At 35.7% G+C, this 26855-nt stretch overlaps 1 protein-coding gene across 11 annotated transcripts; it reads right to left on the reverse strand.

Moving 5' to 3' along the window:
* Positions 1-359: 359 nt before the first annotated feature.
* LOC128092289 (vitellogenin-1) lies at positions 360-26449 on the reverse strand. 11 transcript variants are annotated; one of them, XM_052707158.1, is made up of 9 exons: positions 20918-21120; positions 13982-14119; positions 6166-6232; positions 5860-6109; positions 1550-1707; positions 1254-1471; positions 1013-1063; positions 692-857; positions 360-624 (listed from the first exon to the last, which is right to left on the reverse strand). In XM_052707158.1, the coding sequence occupies exons 2-9, from the start codon at positions 14013-14015 to the stop codon at positions 546-548; spliced, it is 1023 nt and encodes a 340-aa protein (XP_052563118.1). In that variant the 5' UTR covers positions 14016-14119; positions 20918-21120; the 3' UTR covers positions 360-545. The 11 variants fall into 11 exon arrangements, with proteins under 11 accessions (XP_052563118.1, XP_052563117.1, XP_052563114.1 ...); XM_052707157.1 differs by having other exon boundaries at positions 13982-14159; XM_052707154.1 differs by having other exon boundaries at positions 13982-14227.
* Between the last annotated feature and the right edge of the window lie 406 nt (positions 26450-26855).

A 26855-nucleotide genomic window follows, 5' to 3' on the forward strand; every position in this document is an offset into this window, starting at 1 on the left:
GCATTTTTCAATTGAAATCACGTAGTAAATTGATCAGTTAGAAGTGAGCAAGCATGGTTTCTATCAAAAGTTTTCCATATTGTTGGTTCAATATAACTAAGCCAGTTGGATGTTAATAGGATAGAGTGTCTAACCTGACAAAGATGTAAGAATATCCCCTTTTATGAAATGTTGCTTTAAATGAATGAAAAGTTGGTTAAATTTTTATTTTCTTTTTTTTAGAAATATGTTGTTAGGCGGAGCAACATCTAATTTGAAAAGGTGTGAATAAAAATCGAAAACTGATGAAAATTATGATGAAGTTTTTTGTTTTTGTTTAGAGGGGAAATGTGATCTATCATCAAATAAAAATACTAACGTATATCTGAATCTGATTGAATTTATTTCCTAAAATTTTATAACTTTTTTATTGTCGCCTGGATTCTGTCTTACTAAAAGTTACATTACACAACTACGTTACTTCGTAACTGTTTACCACTTTTTATAACAAATCTTTGTACAACGCCTAAAAAGTGCTAGTACCCAGCACCTGTGCCCTTAAAATGCTATTCAAACTTGGCTCCCGACACTCCTTTGGAGTACGGCGGACTGCCGTTCGTCTGCAGGTAGTAGTCTCCTTTGGCGCTAAAATTAGAACCCAAAAAGGAAATTCGTTAGGCCGTTCGTGCTAAATATTCAAAGTGTGACTTACTCCGAGCTGCAGTCGATGCCCATGTGCACCACCTGGCCGGACCGGTCGACCTTGCCCTCCTTGAAGTCCCCCCAGGACTTGCAGCGGACCGAGTGGAAGCTCTGTGTCCCCCGTTCGGCAACGCTTTCCGCCCAGAACCACCAGGACCGCCGGTGGCTGCACAAATCTAGAGAGAGAGAGAGAGAACGAGAGAGAGACCGGTGTGGGCAGTGTATTATTAGCGGGGTTTCGATTAGTACGGGGTTTTGATGTGTATGCTGGGAAGGATAATTCATATTTTAGCAGCTGAAATGGTTGCATAAATGGAAGCAGGTTACAAACATGCATAGCTACAGGCATGGGCTTCTGGCGAGTTCAACTTGTATGGCACGACTGGAAAATTGGGGAATGTTTTGAGGGGGAGGGTGGTTGGCATGCAGGGAAGAGGGGACATCCACACGTGACAGGTTGGTTAAGGGTAGATTGTAGATCAAAAATAGAAATAAAAATTGCATTGGGTTAGCGATAGTTTCAAACATGGTTCACACAAAATGCAAACAATTGATGGCTTGTAGGGCCCTACCGTTGTCCGTGAGCGGCTTGTAGTTCCTTTTCGGGCATCCGGGCTGCAGGGTTTTACCATTGTTGGGCCAAAAATCCGCCGTTCCGGTACTGACCGGGGCGCCGTACAGCCAGGCATCGGTGTGGATCACGTCAACAAAGTCGGCGTCCTTGTCGCTCAAGTGCGTCACAAACACGCCCGGATAAAACGGCGGGAAGGCTGGATCGAGTGCGGAGATTCTACGGAGATTAAAGAGTCAGCACAAATATACATTATTATTATCAGCTTGATTTCGCGCTCTTCCACCGCCAACTTACCGCTTAAGCTTAATCTTCTTATCTGATTGCGATATCACAGTGCGGCCGGCGTACCCGGCCAGTTGGGCACCGAGCGAGTGGCCCACGATGTGCAGCTTATCGACGTCCAAGCCAAAGTTGACCATGTTAAGTATCACCTTGCCTAGCTTCTGGCCAAGCTGAAAGGAGGAGAAATAAAATTATTAATTTGATTATATTAAATATTTCTGATCATGAAAGACAAAAAAAAATTTCTTCTAAAGTTTAATGTTTTGATGAATAACACAATTTATTTTCTTCAGTTTTAAGCATTTCGAAAAAATGTCGTTTTTGTTTGGGGTAAAATCTACAAAAATGGTAAGAAAAAGAGTGTGGTTACGGGTTTCGCCTTGTAAGCGGAAGGTGATCGGTTCAATTCCTGGGAACTGGGAATAGTGACCGGTAGGGGATGGATTTCGACTTCCGGCGTACTGGGTTTCTAATCCAGAGGTCGTGAGTTTGATTCTCGTACCGGGATGATGAAGTTTTAATTTAATTTTAATTTAAAGATTTAGAATTAATATAATATTCAAACTCAAAGAAAATGGAAACAACTTAAAAATTTCAAAATGTTCTGCTGGTTGAAACTATGATTCATCATTTATTTAATATGAAGGGTTTCTAGAATCGGGATACTTTTTAAATTTCAGCATTTACACCAACACAATACAAAAAACTTCGAACGATCAATATTATGGGAAGCATATTTTTTCAAAAGTATTTAATCAGGGCCAAACGGTTTTCCTCCAAAGTTCGTAAAGAGCAATTCTCTAAAAAAAGCATTTTTTTTTGAAAATTTAATTTTCCTTTTATCATGAAACTTTGTGTCTACTTTTTCTATGATTTTTTTAATTTTGCATCATTGGTTCGCCCAAGTCTCCATACAATTTTGGCAACAGTTTATACTTAAAGGCTACTAGATCGTTCAAAAATCTGTATTTTGAAACCCGATTTTCTGGTCATTTTGGTGTCTTTGGCTAAGTTGTAGGTATTCTTAGAATTTCTCAGAAATAATAGTTACAATCAAGGGTCCTGATTGCTCAAAATCAACCACTCCATTCGCGAGCACAAATAGCAGGCGACGCGATACTGCACTGATGGATTCCTACCGTTTGTCACTTTCACACCATTCGCTCCCGAACACTCTCTCTTGTACTCTCCTTCTCTCTCTGATCGGCTCAGTCTCCGAACGGCTCCGGCAGTCCGATCGTCTCCGATCACTCTTAACTGAAAACATTTTTTCTCTGATGCAATGCGTTATACTCATTGATTTGGGTTGCTTAAAATCAATGTTATCAATTAAATTTTGCATTTATTTTGATTTCATAACATTATATACACCATTCAAAAAATTTCCACCAAGAAAAAATCAAATTGATGGCAAACTGAGGGCGTGAAGACAAAAAGACTGCCGCTCTGGCATTTTGTGAGAATGGCTCTTCGCTGAACATGGTAGTGTGTGAGTGTCGTCGAGCGACGGAGTAGGCAAATATTTTCACGATGTATTTGTTCGCTGAGTGAACAGTTCGGGCCACTCGCTGGCTGCTTGCGATTATCATTCGCTCATGAATGCTAGCGGGTTGGAATAGGCGACGAATGGATAGGCAATGAGTGAGTGGTTTCTGTTCATTGAACCGAAAATCAGGACCCTTGGTTACAATTTAAAAAAAACCCTTTGTTTGTTGTCAAACATTTTTTTTGTTTAAAATCATTTTTGAAGATCCGAAAATCCGTTCTCAAAATAGTCATTTTGTATGGATGATTTTTTTAGACGAAATAATGATGCAAAGTGACTTCTTTGGTTATAGATAAACTAGACATTCAAATAAAAAATGCAAAAAATAATCCGAAACTTTTCGTTTTCGGTCAGACAATGGTAATAAGAACTATTGATCAACATGTTTTCTACATGGGATATGACTAGAGGGTGACGAGCGGGAATTCCCGGGAAAAATTTCCCGGGAAATCTATCATTTTTGGACCTCTCGATTCCCGGGAAATTTGGTCGAGACTCCCGGGAAATTTTAAACTTATAAATATCGAAGCAAAATTATATAAACTAATCAGAAAAACTTTTGGAAAATTCAAAATTGTTTTGAACTTTGAATGTTCAATGGTCGATGTTCAAGTTCGAATAACCCAATGCTTCTCTAATCTTCTTATTTAGAAACTGTAAATTTTAACTTGTAAAAATTGCAAAAACTATAGTTGAGAGAAGCCAAAAAAAAAATTTGGACCCCAAAATTTACCTTATTAAATAATTAGCAGTTACACCCCAGAAATGAAATCAAATGTTTTATTTTCAAATATTATTTTTTTTATTATTTCTTAGAGTTAAGTTCAATTCCCATATCTTCTATCGAGCATTGCAATCCTCATAATATAGTTTTTTTGTGAACATCTGGATTTTCCTGATAACTGTGAATATTTCTTCAATGAATATTTACAGTTGACCTTAAAAATTACAAAAAAAAACAGTTTTACTTGTTCTGCCCACCATTGAAAAAAACGGCTAATATCGTCTGTTGGCAAAAACGAAATATTAGCACCAGGTGGTAGAGGATGTTCAAACGCATCTTCTGAAATTTGAATTTCACTGAAATAGTGTTTAGACTTGGCTGCTGATGCGACAAACCTTGACGAATATTTGATGACAAACACTAAAACACTTTTTTCGGATTTGGCATAATATGTGTTGTTTTGAGTCGTTGTCAATCATATTGCAAAATTCCCGATACGGAGAAATTATATTCTAGCTATAAAAGTTATTTTTTTACAAAAATCTAATAACAACACTAAGTGCGAATTAAGATTCGTAAATATTTTAAACTACAATTTTGAGCCTTAAAAAGCTCGAGAAACGATTTTGTATTTGCAGATTTAGAAAAAATCAAAAGTTTTTATATAGTTCCTCAAAATAATGAGGCTCCAAAAATTAATGTTTCATTGAATTAGTATGATTTATTTGCATATGAATTCATTAAAAAGAAACAAATTTATTACTTTTCATTTTAAATTTTGGCACTATTGGCATAAACAAAAAAACTCCCGGGTCCCGGGAATTCCCGGGAAATGGCTAAATTCAACTCTCGATTCCCGGGAAATTGAAAATCTCGAGAATTGTCACCCTCTAGATATGACCCAAAAATTCAACATTTCCAAAACATCATTATTCAAAAAAAAGTTTTCCAAAATTCAGGGTTAACCAACTAGTCGAGGAAAATTTTAAAATTGTTCACTTCCAAATAAAGATTTTATTTTATATTTATGAGAGTTGTGCAAAAAATATTTGAAGGGCATCAGGCAATATAAGGCATAATGGTAATAGAATGTCCAGGAATTTGGCAAAAGTTACTTTTTTTCATTTTGTTGCAAGAATAGGTTACATATTCTTTGTCATAAATTCAAGTTTGTTTGAGAAAAAAAAGGAATAGTAAAGGAACTTAATTTAAAAACAAAATGTATTTAACAGCCTTTGACGATCCATTTTAAAATAAATCAATATTTTATTCAGATACAAACTACAATTATTTAAATTTTGGTTCATAAATTCAGATCAGGCTTAGCAATCTTTTTTTATTGTTTAAACGTTGATTATATCATTTTGTTAAATTCTTAATTTTAACTTTAATATTAACTATTTGCGAAAAAGTAAAAAAAAAACAGTTTCGTAATGATCATAAGACGCTTACTATCTTTAAAAAATGTGTGAAGCAAGGGTCCTGATTTTCGACAAAGATCAGAAATCACTAACTCATCGCCGATGTATTAGTAGCTTTCCCTATTTAATGCTTTTAGTGTCCTCAAATAGTTGTTTTTATTCAGACCCTGATCACAATATAAAAAATGGGTTGTATTATGAAATTTCGTAATGTCTTGAGAATATATTAATTTTAGCTTATCCATTCCAATTATATCTTGGATCTTACATGGATTGGGTCATACTTCATTTCATTCATTTCCTTGTTTAAAGCATTATTTGTGTGAAGTTATTATTACATGCTGAGATGTAAACTACCTTTCAACAAGTGATTAATTCGAAGTTTTGAACAGAGTTTGCGAGTGCTTAAAGAATCGGGTAAAGTAAGGAAAAAGTTACAAAATAACCTTTGAAATAGCTAATAGATGGGGGATAGTTAGAGGAAAGGAAATCGGTCCCATTTATTTGTGTAACTTCCTCCCCCCTCAGATTCAATGTCACTCCTGCAAACGTTAACCATAAAAATGTCGATTTCGATTGTTTCTTCGATAAAATCGCTACAATTTTAACCTCAATGTTGTCCCCTTCATACCTTCAAACAATTTGGCACCGCCTCGAGCAGGTAGCTCCCATCGGCCAGGTTCGTCCAGTCCAGCACGATCAGGTTGTGGTCGCCGCGCTTCTGGTACGCGTCCACGATCACGTGCACGCTCTCCACCTCCGGCGACTCGATGTACCCGTGGAAGTACATGACCGTCTTTTTGCGCGCGTCAAACTTCTCGTGGCTCACGATCTGTTCCGCCTGGTCCAGGTCGTACGATTCGTGATCCTCGAACTTTGAGCTGAAAGTTACGATTTGTTTGGGTGAATTTCGGAGGCATTTATTTGTTTTGCTTACCCGTAAAAATACATAAATTTCGCCGTTCCAAGTTGCGATTTGGTTGGTTTCATGCCGACCCATAGCCCTGCGAAGCAGAAAGAGTGAATCACGAATGAAAATAAATATCAAAGCTGATGGAATAAATTTGCTGGAACAGTGAATCTGCAGAATCGTTATCAATTAAATCTGTTTACTTTTATTGAGTGAATCGAGCAGCTGATTTGCACTAATTAAGACTGTTCCAAAGTTCAAACCATAAAAAAAGTATTGGATTCGTACAATCTAAGTATTACTTTTACGTTTTTTTTTTATTATTTCCGCATTTAGTGTGTTATCTCGTGTCGTCGATCTTTGGTTCCGGAACTAGGTCTCAATTGGGCATATACAGGTAAAACCTAAACCATGTATTAGCGTCTCCATAAAGCTAACAGCTTTATATCATTCCGAATTTTACACCGATATAGCTCGATAACGCTGGTCGTATCTTTCATTCAACGAGCCAAGATCTTTTTTATGAACCCCAAACAGCAATAAAAAAATCCGACCCTATAGGTTTAGTGTCCACACCGTACGCATAAATAAACAAATACACACTTGGGTCGATTAACACTTGACATCAATCAACGGCGCTTAAACTGTTTTGCTTCCCTTTTGTCACAAGTTGTTCGGTCAGGAGTACTCGTTCAAATTGTGAGTATACTACAGTGACTGATTCGAACGTGAACCGGTACAAATTTATGAGAAAATTTGAAAAAAAAAAAAAAATATTTTTTTGTTGTTTTACCGATCTTGTGGGGACTAGCTTATTCATATTTTGATAAATTTTTATTTTTAAAGAATCCCACCTAAAAAAATAATACCGCGCCGTTATCAGTTTTGCCATTCATCGTGATAGAGCTTCCACTGTAGTGGACTTAAGTGGTATCTTGCACACTGTTACACTGTAATAACAATTTGCGTTGATTGTGCCTCGTAGATGGGCGCAGCACTCCTGTTCAATTGAGATATTTTTAGCTTTTATTAAGGGAAGCATGTTAACGAATGGAAAAATGCCGGATCAAATTTAACAAATATATATTGAATTCTGCATACAAATGCGAGTGTCAATATAGTCATTTATCATCCACATGTTTATTTTTTATATAATTTGCTGATCATATTTTCAATGTTTAATTTTAATTTTTGAAGCGATGCATGTTTTTGGAAGTTTCAACTTCTTAATACTCTACTTGTTTTCAAGAATAAGTCTCAATAAATCACTACCACTTGAAAAATTATTTGTTCAATGCTTAGAACATTTAATGATAAAAACAATTAGCTGCTGAAACAGAAAATTAAATACAACAGCACTTAACATGTTTTTTAAATTCTTGGATCTTTGTGTGATTATGAGATACTTCTCAAATACCTGCGGTTGCGAGTAGAGCCAGAGTTGAATTTAAAATGTTAAACATTTTTTAAGCTAATATCTTTGAATGAGTGCCTTCTTTCAAAGCAGAGATGAAACTGAATAAAACCTGTTGTGAAAATGATCGAAGCGCTTATGTTCATTGCAAATACCTGGTTGCACGCGTATTGTTTCTCTAGAATATAAATTATTGACAATGTAAACTAAACTATTCCATGAACACACTTTCTACAGATGGTTTGCAGACTGCAGTTTCAGGGAAAACACTTTTTTCTGTGAAAATAAGCTTTGCCCTAGTGCACAGTGCTCCAGATCACAAAATTAAGTGGAATATTGATTTTCCGAAAAATTGTAAAGTTTTTCACCTTTCGGCTTTCCCGTTGTGTCTGAATCGTCTGAATCTACTGTCAGAATTTAGCCTAAAGATATTTAGGCGATTGTTGTTTATATTTTTGGTTTCTATGGGTTCATTTGATGATTTTAAATTTGGCTTAATTCTGAGGGAAGATTCAGATTCACCGGGTAAAATTACATGGAAAAACATGTAGTTGGAATTTTTTTTAATTTCATTATAAGGTGGGCCATACACTTTAGAAAAAAAATAGAATATTTTCAAATTAAGTTATCTCGAGCTTAAAGATAAATATGCCTATGCGAGTTATTTGCATGTATAGAATACAAAATCTAAAATCCATGGAAACAACTCAATTTGTAAGAAGCGACCGCGTGGTCCCGTTTGGTTGGTTGCACACACACACACACACACACATCTCGAGCTTAAAGAAAAATATCCCTGATATTTGAGTTTTAAAATTGCATCTGTGTGTGTGTGTGTGTGTGGTCCAATCCAATACCCGCTAACCGGTAGCGAAATTATGGGAAAGTATAATTTGTATCAGACTGTGTATATGTCGAATGCTGATACAGCTTTACTCAGTCCCGGGTATTAGGTGGTGATAGCCCTCGCACTGCTTCCAACGACCCGTTTCAGAATGACAGAGCTCCTTGCGGTCCAATTCCGAGGTCGCTGGGCATTATTCGGCCCCGCCTAAACATAGAAGCAAGCATCTGAAGGAAACTCGATCTATATTTAGACTTCCAAATCCCCTCAGGCAAATCAGGGATCAGCGTGTATTTAATATGAGAAGATAACATGTTTCAAACACTACGGATCAATTCACTTCTAGAGTGTTAACCTTCTGATGGCCGACTGCTTAGCGTCCCAGACCACCAATCCAAAGATGTGAGTTCGAATCCCACCTGATTCATTTTAGTTTTTATTCATTATCAAATTTCTGATTCCAAATTTCAAAGGTACCGACTGGGATTTGATCCCTGAACCTTCTGCTTGGGAGACAGAAGCCGTAACCATTAAGCCACGGAGCCGGTTTTTACACTGTTTCAATTGTGTGTGCATTTAAAATCGTTTTAAGGATCTTGAGTTTTAAAATTGCATCGAGAAATTAAAATTGCTGTAACTGTTGACCCTTAAGCCCAGATTTACTATTTAAAAAACGAAAAAGATTTTTATAAAGCTCTAAAAGTACACCAAACATTACTTTTCTCTTAAACTGAGTCCTGAATTGCTTCGTTGAAAAAACTGTTTTTAAAGGTTTGCTCAGATGCTTTCTTTGAATTTGGTCGTAGAAGGCGTAAATTGCGATATAAAATATAGTGCGCATAAAAAAACTAAACACAACTTGTGACTCAAGCAAAACAATCTCTCAAGAACCATAAAAACCCTCAAGTTCAATTGCATTTGCAAACATATGGTTAACAGCCAATAGTGAGTGATTCAGCAAGTACAGGCTACTAGAACTCATAATTACTAGTCATTCTGGCACGCTATAACCGTGCGTAGAACGCAGAGATTCCGTGGTTTAGAACTTAAGAACGCCTCCACTTCTTCAAGTGTTTACTTTCGATACACTTGAACGCCGCGACCACATGTAGTGCCCTTGAAGCAAATTATGCACATGGCATGGGTTGCGGCGGCCGGGAGAATGAATATGAATAGTCAATTGACCGCACCGACCCTCTCCCGCACGCCCTTAGTCAATGTCGAGTGGCAAATAGAGTTGTACACGGTGGCAAACGACAACCTGTGCGCTTTTTTTTTCATCTGAAGGTAATGGTACAGTTTGAGGCCCTAGATATTAGAAAAGGTGAGTTGGCGGAACAAAAACTATTCACGGCCCTTCAATTTAGAGTTCAGCCCCCCCATCGGAAGGGCTTTGAACGGTTTTGAAGAACGAATTGAGGGCCAAGTGCAGCTCATTGACCGGTGTCCGGTACGACCGGAGGTGATGAAATATAGTCGACCCTAGTTGCCAGCTAGAACGCAGCGGAATGTTGTCCACCGGGCTCGGGCAGAACTTGAACATGGGCGTTTAATTTTCTCATAAGGGTTGTAAGCTTCGTGTCGTTCTGGTGCATGTTCTTGGTCATATTGATACGCTTTGCGCTGGCATGTTTGATTTTCAGGTGAGTATCACTGGGAAAAGGGTGCCTCAGGGTGAAATTAAAATTTCATTAATGCCAACAAGTTTTGTTTAATCTACAAACAATTTGTTTAATCTCCCTAAAAAAATACCAATAACTTTTCGTTTGTTTCAGACTAACACAGTGTTAACAATCTAAATCAAACGCACGAATAGAAATCCTGTTATCCGGTAAATTTATGTTGTCGATTTTGTTAACATAGAAATGTTTCCAAAAATCAGCATAAAAAAAACGATTTTGAACAACAATGTTGTCGATTTTCTAAACATTTACAGCGAAATCAAATAAAAAGTTGACGATTTTGAAATCATTTCTTTGTTTACAAATTCGTTAAAATAGAGTTACCGGATTAGCTTACAAGATTTCTATCCGTACGGCAATGATGTTAAGTAGTACATAATAGGGACCATCCATAAACCACGTGGACACTTTAGGGGGGGAGGGTGGGGGGGTATGCCGATTGTCCACGATCCATACAAAAAAGTTTTTTTTTGTATGGACAATTGTCCACGAGGGGGGGAGGGGGGGTGGTAACAGATTCCCAAAAAAGTGTCCACGTGGTTTATGGATGCTCATGAAGCATTTAAATGCATTAGTATTCCAAAAAAATGATTTTTTTGAAAATATTTTCAAGCATGCCCAGTAGTGTGTCTCAACAAAAGGCGATGTGGTGAAAACATTTGGGCTCACCTGTTATGGAGGAGAAAAGCAACTCGCGACAAAATTTTGAGGCTAGGAATTTTGACAGGTATGATTTTCATAAAGTATTCGCCTCCTTTTCTCTCCCACAGAAAAACTGGGGACAATGTAGCTGTCAAACTAGGTCAAAATGTTAAAGTCACTCACAAAATGAACTTTGAGTGATTTGAGTTCATTTCTGACGTCACTATATGAAAATCATACCTGTCAAAATTCCTAGCCTCAAAAAATTGTCGCGAGTTTCTTTTCTCCTCTATTATAGAAAATATCATATTTTGTTATAATATTTTGAAAAAGGCGTTCAAATTGCCCCGTATTTTACTTAAAATCATAGTTAGGTGTCCTACCAATTATTTTCTGTATTAATATTGATCCAGGAAGTCGTCATTTTTCAATTGCAGCATGTTAAAGTTGAAAAAATAAATTCTTTGCCTGAAATGTTTACAAGAATCTCTCAAAAAGTAAAAAAAATTAAAAAAAAGTGTAGTGGCCAAAATCAATACCAACATCTTGCAGGCAATTTTTTTCTGAACAATATTTTTTTTGAACAATTAGTTTTTGTACAGCCAATTTAGTCAAATAAATTTCAAAAATCTCTATGAAAACTCAGTTTTACCTCTTAAATCACTGTTCCAGGTACTGCCAGATTTTTTATGTTTCCAAACCTTTTGCATTGTTTAATAACAGCAATTTACAAGCGAAATCAATATTATTCATTGATTTGACTACATATGTGACGTAAACGAAGACAAATAGCATTTTGAATTAACCGGCTTTAGTACAACAAAATTTCATTTTTTTCAAAATGTTGCTGAATACCGGTTTTTTAGCGATAAAATATCATTTACATTAATACATATGTTAATTTTTTCTTATAAAAAGGTGGTTTTTGTCAAAATTTTGAAAAAATATGATTTTTAAGTACTTAAGGCGGTTAATTCAAAATCGACGTCGTCGTGCTATCTTGTCGCACCCGCCATTTTGACGTTCCGAGAAAAACGCGTTTTGATGTTTGACCTTGAATAAACAAAAACGAGAGCACGCAATGTAAACAATAACAAACACGTTTTGTTTGGTTGACCATTCTGTGCATTGCCCCGAAGTTTGGTTGAAGTTGGTTGCTGGAGTCCCGAGTTATAATTAAAAATGTTTACTAACTTGTACGTGCGTCAAACGCGTTCTGACCTGAAATCCCTTTGGCCAATGGTCGCACTTACATCAATTTTCAGGAAGTGACAAGACAGCACGACAAGATTGAAACTTATAAATGTAGAGTGACAACAATGCGCGGAGTTTTTTCGGTTTTTATTGAATATCTCAGGGTTGAAATCGAATTTTGGGGATCTGTGTTGGTCAAAAGGTGAGGCATTGTTAGCTGCACAAAACGGCGTTCTTAACTCAATTTGGCCCAAAATGCACGTGCGACAAGTTAGCACGACGGCGACGAAATGCTTTTCTTTGTAATGGTGCTTATGCACATAGTCAAATCAATGAAAATGATTGATTATTATATGTAGCTGAAACAGTGATGTTAGTGATCAAACTGAGTATTCATAGAGAAAAACTATTAAGAACTCATTTTTCGTAAAATCGCAAAAAGTTGTGATGATTATAAGCAAACTCTTATGTTTATACATCAAATTTTTAGTAATCACCTGTTCTACAATTTTGTGGAACATTGTTACAATCAAAAAAATAACCCTGCAAACTTACAAAAATATGAAATTTAAAAATGAAAAAATGAATCTTCTTGGTTATTGCAGATTCGAAAAGTACATTAACGGTACACATCAACCAGTGCTTTTGCACCCAGATTTTTGTTACAGAAATTTTAGTATCTTCAAAACTACGGGTACTACCGACATATTTTTTTATTCATCTCCTAAATTACAATCCATAAAGTAATTTACAACGAAGTTTGACTAATTTTACAATCCCGTTGTTGCAGGATTGGGTCCGTAAGTTTGACAATTTAAGAATAATAAGACAACAACTTCCTTCGTTGCTGTGCACCCTTAAAATTCCCATTAAATGACATGTTACAATTTTTTAACAGTGGACTAACGGAGAATTGCAGAATTTTTGGAACAACTTTTGTATTGTTTTCGATGAAAAATACGTTTTTTCGGAATTTTGAATAAACCATCAAACCGAGCGTCCAATTTTATATAACAGTCCCTTTGACTGCAAATATCCAAACCATCACCATTTCAGGCTGCAAATGATTGAAAACACGTCTTTTTTCGCATTCTCAAAAATGGAAGGAGTCGTATTGCCCCACCGTCAAGAGATATAAATAAATGAGCTCGGATTCGTGACCAGGGACAAAAATTACTCTTTAGGACAAAGTTTCACGCAAATCGGAGAACCCATTTGTCATGTGAATTTCATTTATAAAATAAGGGTTTTCAAAACAATCAATCAATTAATCAATTTCTAATAAATTTTGAATAAATATGGAACTTTGTATTAACTTCTTCTCAATTTCATATAGATTTTATTAAAATTTAATACATTTTGTTAAAAACAAACATTTAATTCTAGAGTACTTTCTCAAATCAACTAATGCGCCATCAGTTTCCTAGGTACATAGGACCTTTTGAAATATGAGGAGAGATTTTTTATTCAAATAAAACATTTAAAAAAAACCTTACTAATAATCAATTCGACGTGATTAATTCAATTTGCTCACTTTTAAGCTTAAATTTGTAAGAAACACAGTGATCATCAACATCTCCAATCATTAACTCTAAAGTGATGAAATTTCATAAGTGACATTTATGTGAACAGTGATTAAAATTGAAGTTTTTTGAATGTCACTCAAACATCACTTAATTTTTGTATGGCGATATGCAACATGCAATGTTGTTAAATAAATCTATAAACCTGTTTTTCCAATAATCCTTTCAATCCGATTTCATGACTTCTTGATTACGCTCAAACAAGAAACGAATCTTGCTTCACTCTCATTCACAGGCATCCAACAACAAAAAACCAGGAAGAGCTTCAGATTCTAGTTTGAGCGAAAACGAAGGGTAGCAGGATGTCATACTGCTTGTTTTCTCTGACTTCTAAACGCAATAAATCGTGAAATGAGTCAGGCCTCTGGTGTTTGCAGTGCTTCCTGATGTTTACTATCGAAACTGGTCGAACTTTAATTTGATATGCACTGACCGCAAGTTTCCTAAACAAACTTTAATACTTAAATCACCCCCAGACTCTTACTTGGATTTTTCACTTTCTTCATCCCAGATGGCATCGTGGATCACTCCTTAAAACAGCAGCTTCCTTCTGGATTACCAGTCGTTGAGTGTCTTCCCGTAATTTATCTTCTTTGCTGGTTGAACTTGCCCCGCTGATTCACTATCATTACCGATAGATGTTTATCTCTCACCAGGGTGCACTTTCAATAAACCGCGCACACACGATTCGATAATCTCGCTTAAATCACTCAATCGACTACACGATTACCTGCGCAGATCAACGGTCGTTCACGGACTAAGTTCAGCTGACGTGCACTCACGCCATCTAACCTAACCTCCCTTCTGTAGGTACGCGGTGTTTGTCGTGGAAAGTTTTCCAGCAGGTATTTTCCGACAGGTCTCTTCACCAAGTGGTCAATGTTCTAAGTCGCTTCTCCGCGAGAGCTCACCTCTAGCCCTGTTCACCTTCAATGAACCGAAATGGAACCAAAATTTCGCAACGACCGTCGTCTTCGACGACCTATTCGAACGGGCAGGTAATTAGGCTGCTGCCCCCTCTATAGAATCGACGAGAACTGAGCCGCCGCTGCTGCTGACGAGTTCCGTCCGAGGTTCGAAAGCTTCCAACCGAGTACATCTACTAAGTACTTATGGGGCAATAACTGGTCTTCGGTGGCCAGGCCGGCCCAATCGGCCGTTCCGATTTATGTTCTCTATTTTTTTTTCTGCGCATTGCTTTTGATTTAATTTCCACTGGCGGGGTACCACCAAGGTGCCCACAAGAAGTGAGCATACAGTCGATGCTTGGCCTTGGCAGGTTAAAAATGGTGTAAATGTAGCCGGGAATGTTTCCCAACCTTCTTGTGCGCAAAACGGTCACCGCTTTGGATTTTACTCGTGGAACCGGTTAACTTGCCTCGGCTCGGCTTACCGAGGAGTGGAAATCGCTTTTCAGAAGCATACCCACTCTGACTGACTAATAGGATCGGGTTTGCCTTTGGTTTAGGAATAGATATGTGCTAGATGGATCGCATAACTGAACCGTGCAGAATATCTGCGTTAATTAGACCTGTACGCCCAAGGTCGAGCGAATCGAACGGAGAATGTGTCTTTTAATTTTACAGCGTGAAACATATAAAAAGAGTGCACACTTGCAACATGAGTAATTCTTGAAGATTACACCGAAATTAGATGCTGCAAATATGAATTTCAAACCGATACTTTTTTTCTCACTAGAATGTATTTTTTAATAGTTTTGCAACCATTATTTTATGACAAAACTATTTTTGGACAACAAATGATTAGCGTGTAATTCAATCTATGGTTAAGATTTTAAATGTTTCCAATATATTTTTTTTTTGATTAAACCTAAATCCGAGAAACAAATTGTATGGGTTCTTAAATATTTAAAATAAAAACTAATTTTCTTGGTTTCCGTTATTTTTCATGTTTTTTTAGTTTTGATCTGATTTCCATCTACTCTACACGATACACAAAAAAATCGAATTTATAAGCCTCACCCTAATGGAATAAGAGATAAAGAAAACCTGTCAAAAGATGACAAAAAGGCGCTTCCGTAGGTGAAGATTATAAATCGAGAACACGCCTCTGAGGTGAAATTTAGATTTTTCAACTTAATGTTTTTGATTTTTATGCACGGATTTTTTTACTGATCTGGCTTTTGGGTGGATAGGTTTCAAAATTATGTTCAAAGCACCAATTTTGTGGAGAAACATCAAAACTTTTTTTCATAAAATCGCGATAACTCGTGATGTTTATAAGCAAACCACATATCAATTTTTTTGTAATTGTTTGCTCAACAATTTTGTAGAACATTGATACACTCTAAAAACTAACCCTGCAAAGTTAGAAAAAACACGAAATTTTAAAATGAAAAATTTTGTTCTAAATGAAAAAATTACCCTTCTGGGTCAATGTAGATTCAAAAATTAAAATGACATGTTCCAAAAAATTTTACAGTTGAGTAACGGAAAATGGCAGAGTTTTTAAAACATTTTTAGTATTTTTTTCGATGAAAAATACATTTTTTTAATTCTGAGTACGCCATCAAATCGGGTGTCTTATTTTACATAAAGTCCCTTTGACACCAAATTTCTAACTCATCACCGTTTCAGGCTGCAAATTATTGAAAAACACCTCTTTTTTCGCATGTTCAAAAATGAAAGGGGTCGTACCGCCCCTCCGTCACAACATATCAAACAACGGATTCGTGATCAGGGACAAAAAATACCCCTTAGGACAAAGTTTCACGCAAATCGAAGAGTGGTCGGGGCAACTTTTCCCGATTTCGTTGAGTTGGTAGAGAATTACCCCTATCAAAAAAAAAAAATTCCAAAAATGATTGTTTTGCGCAATCCATAGTAAATAGTAGTAAAAGTACACACAAAATTTCATCCAAACTTAAAAAAATAAAAATAAAATCATAAAATTTGCTCATTTTTGAGAGAACTCCGAAATCCGCTCCGTACATAAAAAAATAGAATAAAAAGAAAAAAATCGAAAAATTTAAACTATGCGAAACATTTTTTTTCTTGAAAAAGACGGCTACCTTGAAACTACGGGTGCACCGTGGTGAGATATAAAATCTAAAAGAAGCCTATTTTTGTGTTCATTGGTCTGATTTTGATTGATCTTGACTAAATTGACCATCTTTTCACAGTTAAAAAAAATCATGGTAATATTACATCTGGGAATCATTTATGTCAGAAAGAAGGTAGTTTTATCTCTGAAAATGTGTAATTTTACCTTTTTTATGGTGTAATGTCACTTTTTCAGTCTAAATTGAGGTAACATTAAATCATAAAAAGAGGTAATATTCAACCTTCCAAAATTACAGCTTCCATATTTTTTTACTGTGTAGTTCGAACATCGCGATCACGAAGCCGTCACACACATACTACACACTAAAAAATTGTGTAAATTTAGCAGTTGTAATTTTGGAAGTTGAAAATTACCTCTCTAATGATGAAATTTTTCCTCAATTAGACTGAAAAAGTGATAATCCGCAAGAAAAGTGGTAAAATTACACACTTTAAGAGGTAAAATTACACATTTTTTTCTGACAATAAAAATGTACCCCTTTTCAGATGTAATATTACCATATTTTTTTTTTGTATTTTGGGTTTTTGTTCCGTGACTTTGTATGTGAATGGCTAACTTAATAGTAAAATTTCATCAAAATGACTTTTTTTTTCCAAAGCTCATAAATTCTGAAATGATTATAAGAATAAGCTTCCTAAACTAAAATTTAAATATGTTAAAGAAAAAATAATTGAATGAATTTTATATAATCTCATTTGTGGCTTTCTCCTCAGCGAACTTCCTTGATAGATTTAAAGGCAAATTATTATCACTGTCACGTAATGTAACTCGCTTGTAATTCTAAGATTTTTAGCGTGATTAGTTTATGACCATTCTCATCATATTGCACATGAACTCGTCTTTATTTAGCGCAGATGAGTCTTCCCAAGTACTCGGGTATTGTCACACTAATGACAGCAATTAAAAATCTCCATCATGTATACGATATAGCCCAGCTGAGAAATGCCGAGAAAAAGTTTGATAACGAAATGAATCATTTGCGCATCTGCTTGTAACGGAACCAGTGTTTTTTGTGTTATAACTAAGCTCTGACGTCATTCTTAGCGAACTACATTTATGTATCGTAAAAAGTGGTTGACGCCGTCTTTGCTGCTTTAATTTGGTCTGTTGCCTTATGTTTGATATTTATCCTTTTCGAAGACGTCAAACAGTTTTTTAACGAACAGAAAAAGCGTAATAACAGCTGAATAAATATTGAAATAAATCACAATTATTACATTCTCACCTGGCAACTTATTGATCAAAAGTTTGACACTTTCCGCTATAAACCAAAGTGCAAATGTGCACATTTAAGACAACTTTGCAGTGCACATGCAGTGCATGAGTCTCAACGTTCACGCAAAGTCAATTTGCTTCACACTTAACGACGAGCGTGAGGGACTTTTGTTGGCGTTTCCAGTCGGAACATGCCGATCAAATCCTCATCGATTTACGACGGAGTGCATGTTTACGGCTTTCGGCGGTTAGTTGCATGCAACCTAGAAGACGCCAGCAACAGCACTCTTTCGGACAGTAACTTTTGATTTGTTAGTTTTTATTTGCTTGCACATTTTATGAAGGCGCGATCGTGGTTTAATAATGAAAATTTTCATATTGCAGCTGTTCAAGCTGATAAAAGCTTTCAAAGTGCATTTTCTTAATCAGCAATCATTTGTTTTAAGGCACTGTTTTAAAAAGAAATTTAAATTCGTGAAATTTGCATCATATTCGAAAATATTAAATAATTATCACGAAGTTCGTTCAAATGTCCAATCTGACATGTTTTTGTAACTTATTTCAATATACAAGAGCGATATTTTGGTTTACAGTTTTGATTAGTTTTAAATTTTGAACTTTGTTTTTTACCTTCAAACTATTTTGAATTTAAGGAGATTTTTTCACAGATTATGTGACATTTTATATAGTAGAACGGTGACTGTTGACAAAGTTATGCTAAGAATTAGATTTGCTTTTTTGGCTCTGTTCAGTAGTTCTCTAGAATTTCGCAAACTATTTAGAGATTTTTAATTTTGTACTTTTTGCGGATTAGTCATACAAAGTGGGCATGTGATTATTGGAAAATCTGTACTTTGTGAAGGAATTTTCTGATCAATTTGTTTTTTTTTTCACTAAAAGTTGAATTTCCAAAATACGTATTTTTTAAGCCTATTTTTTTTTGAGAGGATAAGGATGATGCAAAATCTGGTACCAGAGATAAAAACAAAAAAAAAAGATATTTGTAAAAATCTCAAATACTGTCAAACAAACTTTCAAAAACCAAAATAATATGCAAATTTAAATTTGCAATCGAAAATCACCATACACATTTTTTGATAAAGTTCATCGATTTCAAGGCATCTTAAGATTTTCTAATTTTTTTTTGGCATTTTAAAAACACTTCATGAAGGAAAAGCCACAAAAAAAATTAAGTGCATTTGCTACAAATTTTCATGTTTGACTTTATTGCTGATATACAGGCTCCTTATGCCTAAATTTGTAAACCATTATTTTTTTCTCATCGCATCTAATTAGCCTTATTTTTTACTTCGCAATCTCGTGGAAACTATTAGTACGATTTTCTATGTTACAAAATGAAACTTTTGTGAAATTTTATGCTTTTCAAGACCTTTTCATATGTTGGGCTAATTTTTTTTTAAATAGATTACCGATATTTGACAATATTATGTTTTTCAAAATCCGTCAAAACGAATTTCAATTGGACGATAACAGGCAAGATCACTCTTGTTGGGAAAACATTTTGTTTTACCTCAAATATCTGTCACACTACTTGTTTAAGGGGTTACAGACATGTAAATCGTCAAAAATGTCAGAGGTTGGTATGAGCTTACATATACATTTTCATTTGTTTGTATCATTGCCGAGATTTAGCTATTTGAAGTTAACGGTTTCAAAAAACGGGTGCCATGATTTGGTCAAAACCAAATCGGCTCAAAATTTTGGTGAAAACCCGTTAAACCGGTCCTGTGTGCATGACGAAGGGCGATTTTCAAAAAACTTATTTTTAAGAAAGATAAAAATATTTTTGTGTTTTTCATATAAAAAATCGTCAGTTTTTGATTTTTGTATTTTTTTAAAAAGCAAAATTTCTTGAGTCTTGAGTCTTGAGAGTCTTCAACTCATATTTCAGCCAATTTGGTCCATCCCATCTCGAGATATCGTGGCACCCGTAAATACTCTGTGTTTGGAGAAAAACGTTCACAAAGTTTGAAAGTTCGCTTTGCGCATGGCAAAATTGTGAACTTAAATCGTCTCTTACTCAGTTTAGTCACGAAATATCTTCATGAAACTTTCAGGAGTGATTGAAAATAATCTTTTTAGTGGATTTAGTGAATTTAATGTAATTTGAAATTTTGTGATTTTCTACATGTATGTAACCCATCAAGATACAAATTATTGCAATCGCGATAACTCGTACTGCTTATAAGCAAACCCCTTATGTTTCTATATCATTTTTTTTTGTAATTGTCTGCTCTAAAACTTTGTAGAACATTATTTTATCCTAAAAAACAACCCTATAAAATTACAAAAAATATAAAATTATAAAATGAAAATTTTTGTTCTAAATCAAAAAATGACCCTGTTGGGTTAATGTGAATTCCAAAAGTACATTAAATTTCCCTTATAATGACATGTTCTAAAAATGATTACAGTTTAGTAACGAAAAATGGCAGAGTCTTTAAAACTTTTTTCAAAAAAATACGTTTTTTCGAAATTTGGAGTATGATATAAATTCTCCATACAAACTTTGGAGAAAAACCATTCGGCCCTGCCTAATTTTTTTTGAAAAAAATCAAAGTGTACGTGTTTCTGGGGACCCCAAACTTCATGCTTAACCTCGAGTTGAGCCTGCGCAGAAATTTTGTTGGTCGGTGTTATTAGAAAGGAATAGTAGAATAATATTTTTCCATGTTTAATTTAACATCTTATGTACAAGTAGTCAGTTTCTTAATTTCAAATTTATAGCTTTAAACAGATAACAATTTATTATACAAATAGCTCATCTGAAAGAACAAACGGTTTGTTTTGTTCGTAATATTTATGTAACGGAAACATTGACACATTAACACCTCACGTTCATATCCAGCGAGTTTGAGTCCGGAAACGTGTACAACTTATCGCGGCTTGGATCCCCAAATCGTACGAACACAACTACAATTGCCCGCCAAAACGTGACAATTGAGAGTCAATTGTATCTCTCGCGGAGAAGAGACTACCGTTCAGCACGCGACACGGAACTTGGTGAAGAAACTTTGCAAAATTAAGGCTCGCTCTCCGATTAGCGGTTTTTTGGCAGCTAATTTTGCTAAACTAGTTCTTATTTCCTGTTCTATCTTACACTAGTATTGCGTATCACACACAAGTTAGGCGTTGACGCGCGCGTGTTTATTCGCTCTCCAACACCTACAGCAGCTTGGGTCACGCGTGAGAATCGCGCGCTAAAATTGGAAAGAATACACCACTGACAGGCACTGGGCCAACTAACTATTCGGACACCGACACCGAACCGACTGTTGACACGAGATCCGACGGACTGAACCTAGTGCGCTGCTTGCTTCCACTGCCAAGTCTCCGTCCCTCGTGCCGAGCGAGAGTATCCGACGACCAGTGAGTGAGTGCGGTCGGTCAGCACACCACTTCAACCACGATATGTGGAACATATTGGATGGAAATTCTATGCGAAATTGGCTGTTGGTTGCTTGTGGAATCTTCTGGAATTCAATTAAAAGGTTTTTTCCAATGGTTTTAAAAAAAGTGCAATGTGTGAAATTATTTCTTTAATTTTTATTTTTATCGGTGACCAGTGCTGTAAAAATATCAAACTATCAGCTCTCAGAAACTACAATTATCAAGCCTGAATACTCATGCCCCAAATACAACTGCTCTTCTATCCGTATTGATATTCTCAGTGCCGAACCTAGCCGAACACGTTTTTGTATTTACACACTCGCGTTTGACATTCTCCGCTTTCACGACCATCCAACCGCAACAGCGTTTAACCACGTTTAACCATTGAAGCCGTCACAAAACCAATTTCGCAAGCGTAGTTTAACGGGGCGTCATGCGTAGTCGGCTCCCAATCACCGTCTCGCGTTCTTCCATTGCAGTTTTCAGAGAGATTGAGAGACTCAGCGGTGAGAGCGCATAGTCGAGGATAAGGGGAGGAGTGATAGAGAGAGAGAATGCCATCGCTAGGAAGAGATCTCACTCAGCTATAGTGACGGTCGCTACACTCTCTGATGTTTTGGTGCAGAGATGTTCAAATGATTGCTTCTTCTATCACTCATTATAACACTGTCAATGACACTCATTTGTTGCTGAATTTTTGATCATTTCTGGAGTTTATCTTAAGGTCAAATTAAAAACACTCAATACACGCATTTTATAAGTGAATTTTTTTTAAAGAGGTCGTTCCGCCCCTTCTTCTTGCGATATCGAAAATTAGACCTCGGATTCGTTAACAGGAGCCAAAATTACTCGTTGAGGCGTAGTTTCATGAAATTAGAAGAAATCGGTAGGAACAACCATTGAAAAAATTAAAGATAAAAAAAATTATGAATTGGACATCAAATTTAAAATATCGGTAGAGTTTTTGGGCTTTGACTAAAATTTGTATAAGCACAAAAAGCTCTAAAAATTATTTTTGGCCCGTTTTTTTTTAAATTGAAAAAGAAAATACGAAATGCGCTCGTTTGAAAAAATACAAGATATAAAAGTCAAAAAATAACATGTGATACATAAAATATATATTGGAAAATCCAGAATTTCTGAATTCGCAGAGACCTGCTCATCACCATAGTGAATCGGCTCGGTTGTTGCCAATCCGGTCAGCTGTGCAGGCTGTGGTAGTAGTTCTTCAATTACGGTGTACCGTCATATGGGGCGAATTGGGACTACAGTCTGAATAGGGACAGTACATTTCAGAGCAGATGAATGTTTCAAATTTGGGAAAGGATGTACACATTTTGTTGCTCTGAATCTGGTCTATCAGAAACCACTCAAAAATATCAAAATATTAGGCTGCAACATTGCTAAAACAGCTGTCCCAATTCGCCCCATGTGTCCCGATTCACCCCAGATGACGGTACGTCGTGTACGTAAATATATATAGTTGAGTAGTATGTATCGTGCGGTTTCTCGCACATGGGCTAAGCACAGGCCAGCAGGTGAGAAAAACCGCAAAGAGAGCACTGCGAGAGAGATAACTGAATGAAGTTTTGATTCGCAATGAGTGTCGGCAATCATAAGTACTTAATGGTTAGGCAGAAGTGGGCTTGAATTGGGTTTGAAGTATTGCATTGAAGTACCTTATTATTCAATTTTAAATTGTAATATTTTTTTTGTTTAGCTGATAGAAATCTGAAAGCGACTGCGCCAAACTTATGCAAATTTAAGATTTTTTGAATACACAAACATTTTAAAGCATTTGCATTCAATTTCGATCCAGTATAACCTGAGTTTATCTATTTACCTGGAAACTAAAAAATATCTTCGGAACGCAAATAGCTTTCCTTCTCCTACTTCCAAGTTAAACGCGGTGTGCCTGTTTTGTTCCGACCGACGTGGTTTTTATTGCTCTTTATTGGCGAAAAAAGTTAATCACACTCACAGCAACGGGCAAACGATTGGAAACACGACATGCCTGCTGCTGGACCAAATCGGTTATTTTTAAGTTTACAGTCATCCACAAAAAAAAAAAAAGATAATGAGAGAGTTGAAGAATTGATATTCATCTCGTGCGATAAAATTTCGCATAAATTAAACGAACCTTACAAGACGATTCTATCTTTTCTTAGATGTGTTCCCTTTTTGTTAAATTTTTAAACAAGAGCTGGTACAAAACATAAATTTGCAAATTTTATTACGCAATTCACATTTATAACATTTGAATCCATGCATCTTTTCTGAGATTTAAATGAGCTGTCTGCACCTTATCAATTTCAAACGATATTGCAGTTTGTATTTTTATGATTTACTTAATGCTTATATGTATTTTATTCCTTTTAAAAAAATGTCTTTTTACAATGATATATTTTTTCAATTTCATATGAAAGTCAAAGCAAAACATAAAGTGCTTCGATTTGGCTCAAAATTTAAGTTTGGCTCAAACAATTAGTATTTTTTTGTTGGGGTGACCTACGCTGTGTAAGGGTGGCCCAAAAAATTACCTTTTTCATCTAACGTCATGATTCGAATTCCCGGACGCTTCGAATCCCGGACACCTCACCTTTTTTTTTTAATAAAATTATTTTTATTAGGTCCTTTTCGGTGCTGGGACCTGGTTAGGACCGAGTCGGCTTTTGTAATTACATTTTACTTAAAGCTAAGAGTAATTACAGAGGATCTTGTGTGTAAATGTTAGTGGGAGGGGAGCCGATTACCCGCGGCCTACTCGGGGTTAGTAAGGAAGTGATTGATGTTAAAAGACAAGGCGTGGGAAGGGAAGGGGGATAACACCTCACCTTGTTTTATCAATTATTTGGATATGAGTTTGCATAATTATTGTCAAAACTGTGTTGTTTGATGAATTCTAACATCAACTTTCATGTCAAATATGTTTGGACGCTGTAGCCAATGCCAAAACAATAAAATAAAAAAAAAATATGAGTTTACCAAAACTGTGAAACATTTCGATGAAACATTTCATAGGCGTCCGAAGCACCGGGAAGGCAACGCGAAATGTATGGTTCTGATTTCCTTAAATTCTAGCATTTTTTTTTATACAAAATATCAATTGTTTTGATGTGAACAGCTTATTTAAGACCTAAAGAATGCCATTCACTAAAATGTCAGTCCAACTTTGTGCGATTTATAAGCAAAATCGAGTGTCCGGAATTCGAATCAAAAGTGTCCGGATTTCGAATCAGCTTTTATCAGTGTCCGGGATTCGAAACACAACAAGTCAATTTAATTTTGAAATTCTGATAAAAAATGGTTAGAAAAGACATATTTTGCATGCATTCTCTTAAAATTTACTGTTTATACTACATCCTGATGATATTTCTACATATCCAACATATTCCATGATTTTTTGCCAGTTATAACAAAATTGATATACTACTAAGTGTCCGGATTTCAAATCATTACGTTATTTTGCAAAAACCAAATTTTTCAAAATATCATAACTTTGCTCTGTTTCAACCGATTTCAGCCACCACATCTTGGACGCAAGAGAAAGGTTGGCACGTTGACCCCAGATTTTATTTCCAAAAAATCATGTCTCAGACACCGTCAAAACGGCATTTGAAGTTTTTATATGACTTTTTGAAATGTTAGGCTTGATTTTTGAAACTCCAAACTATTTTTTCCATACAGAAAAAAAATCCCAAAGATCCCAAAAATCCCCCTTTTTCAAGTATTGTTTCGAAATGCATATAACAAACATACTAAAGTAATTCAAATCTGATAGTCTGGGGCTTCAAGTTATAAATGAATGTGCCTTGAACAAATTCCTGTACAGACACAGTCCATAAAAGCTTGTGTTTGGGCGTTTTTGGGAGAAATGCAACTTGTATGAAATTTTACGGAAAATATTTTTCTTTTCATAACATTCAACGCAAAAATATTTGCAGTGAACAAAAAGTGATGAATTTTCATATATTTTTTTGTGTATTAGCGTTTTTAGCATAAAACATTCGCTATGATTTCAAACCCGAAGCATATATTTTTTATACCTATTTCTATTTTGTTCGCTCAAAAACGAGATTTTTCACAATGTAACGTAAACAACAATGGCAATGCATTATACTTCTCCTTAATAATAAGTTCCGAGTACATTTTGTGGAGACGCTTCAAAATCATTCAAAAAAGTTGTATTTATGGCAATTTTTTGACAAATGCATCTATTAAAAAATTATGTTTTTTTTTAAATATAATTTCCGAGTGCTGTAAACAATATTTGGAAAGAAATTTTATAAATTATATTTAATAAATAATATTTTTTAGCAACACATTTTTCCAACTATTGATCATTTTAACTCATTTCTACCAAACATTTTTGCAATCAACCATTTCACGTGTGAAAATAAGCGCGCTCGAAACAAGTTTGCTTCCAGACTATTCTTCTAGTGGCGCAAGTCCACGCGCAAGCGACTAGCAATCGCCGGCCGGTTCGAACCAAAAACTTGCTGTTCGGAACCGATCTCGCTAGAACTGGATAGGTTGGTGTTGGTGCACACTCAAAAATGATCACGATCACAGTTTGTTGTGGTTCATTGGCTGCTTGTTTCCAAAGTCATTCAAGTGAAGTTTTGAGTGAGTAAAATTATCTAGCGAGCTACAAGTTTAAAAGTTCAAAGCATCAATAAATTTTCACAAAAAATATTCGATAAGTTTAAACAGATTGGATAACATTATCATATAACTTTGAAACCATCAAATTAACAATTGCGCCACTGTTTTGTTAAGTTATTCAATGCACAATTTAGATTGAATTAAATTTTCCACTCCAATAAACATCACTCAACAACAAAACACACAGTTCTTATGCAAATCACTCTCACTATCTCACACGCCGCGTGATTCACACTAGCTCATAACACTTAGTATCTAACTAAAACATACCCAGAGCCAAGATCAGCGCCGAACAAACGACGACCACCTTCTTCGTGGTACCCATGTTGCACTGCACTAATTGTTTTCGTTTTTTTGGGAGTGAAATCACTACAATTTACGAAATTTCTCCCAAAAAAGCAAACCGCTCGTTCATCACCAACGCGGAAACACCTCGCGCGCTGTTCGAATCTCAAACCGAACTGGAATCTCCGGTCATCGTGTCCGCGAAGAGCTGATTTTTGGATCGTGAACCGCTGAACTGATGGCTCGCGCCAATGTACAACGAGAGCACACAAAAACAAGACTCTTACTGTTATCACTTATATAATGAGCTCGAAAAAAAAGAGATTAAAGAACGTCTAGAAGTGAGTGTCTTACAATGATTGTTTTTTAGCGAATTTCCTATTTTGTGTATACAAATTTACTTGTACAATATTTCAAGATTATTCTAACATAAACATTAAACTCTTTAATTGATACTGATCTCATCAAAAATTTAATTAAAAAAAAAACATTTAACACTATGTAAATTTAATCGCACATTCTGTCAACGACTTCACTCGTGTGCAGAAAGCAGAACATTGAAATTTAAACTAGTTTAAATCACAACCCATACCAACCGGTCCTGTCAGCGACGACGGTGCCACGGAAGCAGGGCGAAGGGTTCAAAGTTGCAAACCGTGACGTCGCAAAAATCGAGCGCGTGTGGTGTGGAATACGAG

This window comes from Culex pipiens, chromosome 2 (genome assembly GCF_016801865.2).
Source record: "Culex pipiens pallens isolate TS chromosome 2, TS_CPP_V2, whole genome shotgun sequence".
Taxonomy (NCBI): Eukaryota; Metazoa; Arthropoda; class Insecta; order Diptera; family Culicidae; genus Culex; species Culex pipiens.